Below are 7218 nucleotides of genomic sequence, written 5' to 3' on the forward strand. Positions count from 1 at the left end.
CACCAAGGTCAAGCACTCAAGTGTGTTCAGATTTATTTACTTGTAAAACTGTGTACTTTAATCTGCAAAGTTCTACAGTAAAGCTGTAATATTTTTATACTATTGGGACTCTGTCATCCTCTGTCTGTACCTGCACCTGTACACACACATCCGCACACCTTGGGTTAATTTTCCCCCTTCTGTGGGTGGCGGTACCTACAGTCCGGGTGGGTCAGTTACCACTCAGTACTGCTGTGACAAGAGCCCAAGGGACCTGCAACAACTTGGCAGGTTAGCAACCATTTGGGGGACACAGCCAACCATACTAAAATGCAGGAACCAACACCACACCTGTGGGCTGGACTAGCACTGCCCTCACAACACTAACATCACTGGCTGAGCTGATACAAACACCAGTACTAACACCCCAATAACATCATCTGCCAAATGGGCCAGGGGTAGACCTGCTGCCAGTAGCACAAGCTCAGGTGTTGGTGGTGTGGTGATGAGGAGAAAAACAGACATGGCCACATGTGGTGGAGATGCCATTGGTTGCGGTGGCTGTGTCTTATTTTCTCATGTCTGGCAATTTTTCTTGAACTCCCCAGAGGTTAAAAACAAGCAAGCTGCCCCATTTGTAAGATGGAGGTAAGCAACGTCAAGGGAACAAATGTAGGCCCCGCAGTCTTACAGAAGATCATGCAGCGTCTCCATAAGGCCAAGTAGGAAGCTGTAAAAAACCAACCATGACACCCTGTTGCTTCTGCCCCTGGTGTTGGTCCTGCTGCTTCTGCTCCTGGTGTTGGTCCTGCTGCTTCTGCCCCTGGTGTTGGTCCTGCTGCTTCTGCCCCTGGTGTTGGTCCTGCTGCTTCTGCCCCTGGTGTTGGTCCTGCTGCTTCTGCTCCTGGTGTTGGTCCTGCTGTTTCTGGCGTTGGTCCTGCTGCTTCTGCCCCTTGTGTTGGTCCTGCAGCTTCTGCTCCTGGCGTTGGTCCTGCTGCTTCTGCTCCTGGTGTTGGTCCTGCTACTTTTGCTCCTGGGGTTGGTCCTGCTGCTTCTGCTCCCGGCGTTGGTCCTGCTGCTTCTGCTCCCGGCGTTGGTCCTGCTGTTTCTGGCGTTGGTCCTGCTGCTTCTGCCCCTTGTGTTGGTCCTGCAGCTTCTGCTTCTGGCGTTGGTCCTCCTACTTTTGCTCCTGGGGTTGGTCCTGCTGCTTCTGTTCCTGGCATTGGTCCTGCTGCTTCTGCTCCCGGCGTTGGTCCTGCTGCTTCTGCTCCCGGCGTTGGTCCTGCTGCTTCTGCTCCTGGCATTGGTCCTGCTGCTTCTTCTCCTGGTGTTGGTTCTGCTGCTCTTGCTCCTAATGTTATTTCTGCTGCTTCTGCTCCTGGTGTTGGTCCTGCTGCTTCTGTTCCTGGTGTTGGTCCTGCTGCTTCTGTTCCTGATGTTGGTCCTGCTGCTTCTGCCCCTGGTGTTGGTCCTGCTGCTTCTGCTCTTGGTGTTGGTCCTGCAGCTTCTGCCCCTGGTGTTGGTCCTGCAGCTTCTGCTCCTGGCGTTGGTCCTGCTGCTTCTGCTCCTGGTGTTGGTCCTGCTACTTTTGCTCCTGGGGTTGGTCCTGCTGCTTCTGCTCCTGGCGTTGGTCCTGCTGCTTCTGCTCCCGGCGTTGGTCCTGCTGTTTCTGGCGTTGGTCCTGCTGCTTCTGCCCCTTGTGTTGGTCCTGCAGCTTCTGCTTCTGGCGTTGGTCCTCCTACTTTTGCTCCTGGGGTTGGTCCTGCTGCTTCTGTTCCTGGCGTTGGTCCTGCTGCTTCTGCTCCCGGCGTTGGTCCTGCTGCTTCTGCTCCCGGCGTTGGTCCTGCTGCTTCTGCTCCTGGCATTGGTCCTGCTGCTTCTTCTCCTGGTGTTGGTTCTGCTGCTCTTGCTCCTAATGTTATTTCTGCTGCTTCTGCTCCTGGTGTTGGTCCTGCTGCTTCTGTTCCTGGTGTTGGTCCTGCTGCTTCTGTTCCTGATGTTGGTCCTGCTGCTTCTGCCCCTGGTGTTGGTCCTGCTGCTTCTGCTCTTGGTGTTGGTCCTGCAGCTTCTGCCCCTGGTGTTGGTCCTGCAGCTTCTGCTCCTGGCGTTGGTCCTGCTGCTTCTGCTCCTGGTGTTGGTCCTGCTACTTTTGCTCCTGGGGTTGGTCCTGCTGCTTCTGCTCCTGGCGTTGGTCCTGCTGCTTCTGCTCCCGGCGTTGGTCCTGCTGTTTCTGGCGTTGGTCCTGCTGCTTCTGCCCCTTGTGTTGGTCCTGCAGCTTCTGCTTCTGGCGTTGGTCCTCCTACTTTTGCTCCTGGGGTTGGTCCTGCTGCTTCTGTTCCTGGCGTTGGTCCTGCTGCTTCTGCTCCCGGCGTTGGTCCTGCTGCTTCTGCTCCCGGCGTTGGTCCTGCTGCTTCTGCTCCTGGCATTGGTCCTGCTGCTTCTTCTCCTGGTGTTGGTTCTGCTGCTCTTGCTCCTAATGTTATTTCTGCTGCTTCTGCTCCTGGTGTTGGTCCTGCTGCTTCTGTTCCTGGTGTTGGTCCTGCTGCTTCTGCCCTTGGTGTTGGTCCTGCTGCTTCTGCTCTTGGTGTTGGTCCTGCTGCTTCTGCCCCTGGTGTTGGTCCTGCTGCTTCTGCTCCTGGTGTTGGTCCTGCTGTTTCTGGCGTTGGTCCTGCTGCTTCTACTCCTGGTGTTGGTCCTGTTGCTTCTGTTCCTGGTGTTGGTCCTGCTGCTTCTGCTCCTGGCGTTGGTCCTACTGCTTCTGCTCCTGGTGTTGGTCCTGCTGCTTCTGCTCCCGGCGTTGGTCCTGTTGCTTATGCTCCTGGCGTTGGTCCTGCTGCTTTTGCTCCTGGCATTGGTCCTACTGCTTCTTCTCCTGGTGTTGGTCCTGCTGCTTCTGTTCCTGGTGTTGGTCCTGCTGCTTCTGTTCCTGGCGTTGGTCCTGCTGCTTCTGCTCCCGGCGTTGGTCTTGCTGCTTCTGCTCCTGGCGTTGGTCCTGCGGCTTCTGCTCCCGGTGTTGGTCCTGCTGCTTCTGCTCCTGGTGTTGGTCCTGCTGCTTCTGCTCCTGGTGTTGGTCCTGTTGCTTCTGTTCCTGGTGTTGGTCCTGCTGCTTCTGCTCCTGGCGTTGGTCCTACTGCTTCTGCTCCTGGCGTTGGTCCTGCTGCTTCTGCTCCTGGTGTTGGTCCTGCTGCTTCTGCTCCTGGCGTTGGTCCTGCTGCTTCTGCTCCTGGCATTGGTCCTACTGCTTCTGCTCCTTGTGTCGGTCTTGTTGCTTCTGCTCCCAGCATTGGTCCTGTTGCTTCTGCTCCCGGTGTTGGTCCTGTTGCTTCTGCTCCTGGTGTTGGTCCTCCGGCTTCTGCTCCTGGTGTTGGTCCTGTTGCTTCTGCTCCTGGCGTTGGTCCTGCTGCTTCTGCTCCTGGCGTTGGTCCTGTTGCTTCTGCTCCTGGTGTTGGTCCTGCTACTTCTGCTCTTGGTGTTGGTCCTGCTGCTTCTGCTCCTGGCGTTGGTCCTGTTGCTTCTGCTCCTGGCGTTGGTCCTGCTGCTTCTGCTCCCAGCGTTGGTCCTGCTGCTTCTGCTCCTGGTGTTGGTCCTGCTGCTTCTGCTCCTGGCGTTGGTCCTGCTGCTTCTGCTTCTGGTGTTGGTCCTGCTGTTTCTGCTCCTGGTGTTGGTCCTGCTGCTTCTGCTCCTGGCGTTGGTCCTGTTGCTTCTGCTCCTGGTGTTGGTCCTGCTGCTTCTGCTCCTAGCGCTGGTCCTGTTGCTTCTGCTCCTGATGGTGGTCCTGCTGCTTCTGCTCCTGGCGTTGATCCTGCTGCATCTGCTCCCGGCGTTGGTCCTGCTGCTTCTGCTTCTGGCGTTGGTCCTGCGGCTTCTGCTCCTGGCGTTGGTCCTGCTGCTTCTGCTCCTGGTGTTGGTCCTGTTGCTTCTGTTCCTGGTGTTGGTCCTGCTGCTTCTGCTCCTGGCGTTGGTCCTGCTGCTTCTGCTCCTGGTGTTGGTTCTGCTGCTTCTGCTCCTGGTGTTGGTCTTGCTGCTTCTGCTCCTGGTGTTGGTCCTGCTGCTTCTGCTCCTGGTGTTGGTCTTGCTGCTTCTGCTCCTGGTGTTGGTCCTGCTGCTTCTGCTCCTGGTGTTGGTCCTGCTGCTTCTGCTCCTGGTGTTGGTCTTGCTGCTTCTGCTCCTGGTGTTGGTCCTGCTGCTTCTGCTCCTGGCTTTAGTCCTGCTGCTTCTGCTTCTGGCATTGGTCCTGCTGCTTCTTGTGTCGGTCCTGTTGCTTCTGCTACCAGCATTGGTCCTACTGCTTCTGTTCCTCATGTCGGTCCTGTTGCTTCTGCACCCAGCGTTGGTCCTGCTGCTTCTGCTCCTGGTGTTGGTCCTGCTGCTTCTGCTCCTGGTGTTGATCCTGCTGCTTCTGCTCCTGGTGTTGGTCCTGCTGCTTCTGCTCCTGATGTTGGTCCTGCTGCTTCTGCTCCTGATGTTGGTCCTGTTGCTTCTGCTCCCAGGGTTGGTCCTGCTGCTTCTGCTCCTGATGTTGGTCCTGTTGCTTCTGGTCCCAGGGTTGGTCCTGCTGCTTCTGCTCCTGGTGTTGGTCCTGTTGCTTCTGCTCCTGGTGTTGGTCCTCCTGCTTCTGCTCCTGGTGTTGGTCCTGCTGCTTCTGCTCCTGGAGGTGGTCTTGCTGCTTCTGCTCTTGGTGTTGGTCCTGCTGCTTCTGCTCCTGGCATTGGTCCTCCTGCTTCTGCTCCTGGTGTTGGTCCTGCTGCTTCTGCTCCTGGTTTTGGTCCTCCTGCTTCTGCTCCTGGCGTTGTTCCTGTTGATTCTGTTCCTGATGTTGATCCTGCTGCTTCTGCTCCTGGCGTTGATCCTGCTGCTTCTGCTCCTGGCGTTGGTCCTGTTGCTTCTGCTCCTGGTGTTGGTCCTGTTGCTTCTGTTCCTGGTGTTGGTCCTGCTGCTTCTGCTCTTGGTGTTGGTCCTGCGGCTTCTGCTCCCTGTGTTGGTCCTGCTGCTTCTGCTCCTCGTGTTGGTCCTGCTGCTTCTGCTCCTGGTGTTGATCCTGCTGCTTCTGCTCCTGGTGTTGATCCTGCTGCTTCTGCTCCTCGTGTTGGTCCTGTTGCTTCTGCTCCTGATGTTGATCCTGCTGCTTCTGCTCCTGGTGTTGATCCTGCTGCTTCTGCTCCTGGCGTTGGTCCTGTTGCTTCTGCTCCTGGCGTTGGTCCTGTTGCTTCTGTTCCTAGTGTTGGTCCTGTTGCTTCTGCTCCCGGCGTTGTTCCTGCTGCTTCTGCTCCTGGTGTTGATCCTGCTGCTTCTGCTCCTGGTGTTGATCCTGCTGCTTCTGCTCCTCGTGTTGGTCCTGTTGCTTCTGCTCCTGGCGTTGGTCCTGTTGCTTCTGCTCCTGATGTTGGTCCTGTTGCTTCTGCTCCTGGCGTTGGTCCTGTTGCTTCTGCTCCTGATGTTGGTCCTGCTGCTTCTGCTCCTGGTGTTGATCCTGCTGCTTCTGCTCCTGGCGTTGGTCCTACTGCTGCTACTGAATAAAGTCAACCAGGCCTCATAGACTGTCAGTGCATTGTTAGTGCTGTTGTCAAGTTCTCCTGCTTCTCCTCCTCCTTTGTCCTCGCAGTCATCTATAACAGCAAGTATATGCACTTTTTAATGCATTTAATATGCAGCTTACCTAAAGTCTGGTCTATTTGTTGGTTGTTTGATAACTGCTCTATTACCTAGTGGAGTCCTGCGCCTTTAAAGAACCTATGGCAAGTTACCCGCTGTGGCCAATTGGCATTTTTTTTTCCGAAAAAAGCGATGCAGGCTGTCATGCCAGTGAGATACGGTGAGCCCTAACTGAGCTCGGGCCTCTTTCCTGCCTACTTGATGTACTATCCATGGCGGTAGACCCCAATTGGGTGCAGCCATCATTGAAGAATAGTTAGCAGCCCGTGCCAGAAACATCCAGGAACGCATGGTCAAGGGTCAAAACTAGAGATGAGCAAAATATTTAAAAATTTGTTTTTGCAGGTTTGCCAAATTTTTTGGCATAAAGTTTGGGTTTGTCTGTACTGAACCATAAATGAACTGCACTAAAACAGTTAAACGATTGCTATAATAGGAGGACAATAAGATCTTTTTTGCCGTGAAAATTGCATAAAAAATTAAGCAAAAACGCAGGCGGTAGTGTGACTTTGCAGGGAGGTTAGTCCCTTGCATCCGCCCTTTCACTGCACTGCGACACCTGCAGCCATCATGTTTACAAGCTCATTATGAACCTTTCAAAAACCTTTTTGCAAAGTTCGGAATGAATCTTGGTTTGCTCTTTGCTCATCTCTACTCAAAATCAACGAACACTATAGTACAAAATCTCGGCCAATAGATAGAAGCGTATTAACAAGCCGAGGTCACAATCACAGACAAGAGTGTAATACTGAATGGTGAAAAAAGTCGGAGAAAGGAAATGGTCTGATACACAGATAAAGCAGGTAAGGGCAAGCCAGAAATGATCACTGGTGTCTGTTTAAATCTCCTTCCAAGATTTTTGCAGGCGCACCAGGTAGCACAATCACTCCAGCCTTCCTGCAGAGAATGGCTAACTGGCCCCATCATCACTGGGGCCGGCAAAACTGCCCCCCCCCCCCCCGGCTAACAGCAGACAGGTCTTCCACCACCGCCACCACCGCCTGTGCCATTCCTCTTCGCGTTTGGACAGCAGATGCATATCCTCCGTCTCCACTGAAATATTGTCCCTGCTAGGGTGTGCTGTACCGCCTTCCTCTTTCCATTGTCATGCAGTGTTGCATCTTTTGGACACCAAAAACCACAGAAGAATGGGGAAAGAAATATGGCAATGGTTTTCCCCACAGGATCTCCCCCTTGGTGTGCCCTTGCATGGTCTACATCTTCAATCTCATCAGGCCAAGATGACATCGCAACTCAGGGGAAATCTATTTGTGGTGGGGGTCCTGGAGCCTTTGACGTAGCAAAATGGAGGCACGGGGATAGATAAGTAGTATTTGTGCAATGCCCTGGCCCCTGGGGGCCACTTCCGCAGTGCTGGTGTTATGAGCGGGCAATGACCGGGGCAGCTGCAGGGGTTATACTTGTCACGGTATAGGCCTGAGGGCGGCACAGCTGTAGGGCCGGTCTGTGGAATCTGCGGGTGATGATGGGCATGCGATTCTTCGCTGCACCTAGTCAGGGCACCAGTTAGTGGACACCAATGCCAGGGTTCAGTAACAGCGGTTTTATTATAGATGAGGTAACTAG

General features: G+C 54.5%; 1 protein-coding gene across 1 annotated transcript; it reads right to left on the bottom strand.

Moving 5' to 3' along the window:
• Window positions 1-4261: 4261 nt before the first annotated feature.
• ZNF853 (zinc finger protein 853) lies at window positions 4262-6879 on the bottom strand. The gene is made up of 2 exons (XM_069967768.1): window positions 6718-6879; window positions 4262-5188 (listed from the first exon to the last, which is right to left on the bottom strand). Exons 1-2 carry the CDS (start codon window positions 6877-6879, stop codon window positions 4262-4264), a joined length of 1089 nt encoding a protein of 362 aa, XP_069823869.1.
• Between the last annotated feature and the right edge of the window lie 339 nt (window positions 6880-7218).

Source organism: Dendropsophus ebraccatus, chromosome 4 (assembly GCF_027789765.1).
Source record: "Dendropsophus ebraccatus isolate aDenEbr1 chromosome 4, aDenEbr1.pat, whole genome shotgun sequence".
Taxonomy (NCBI): Eukaryota; Metazoa; Chordata; class Amphibia; order Anura; family Hylidae; genus Dendropsophus; species Dendropsophus ebraccatus.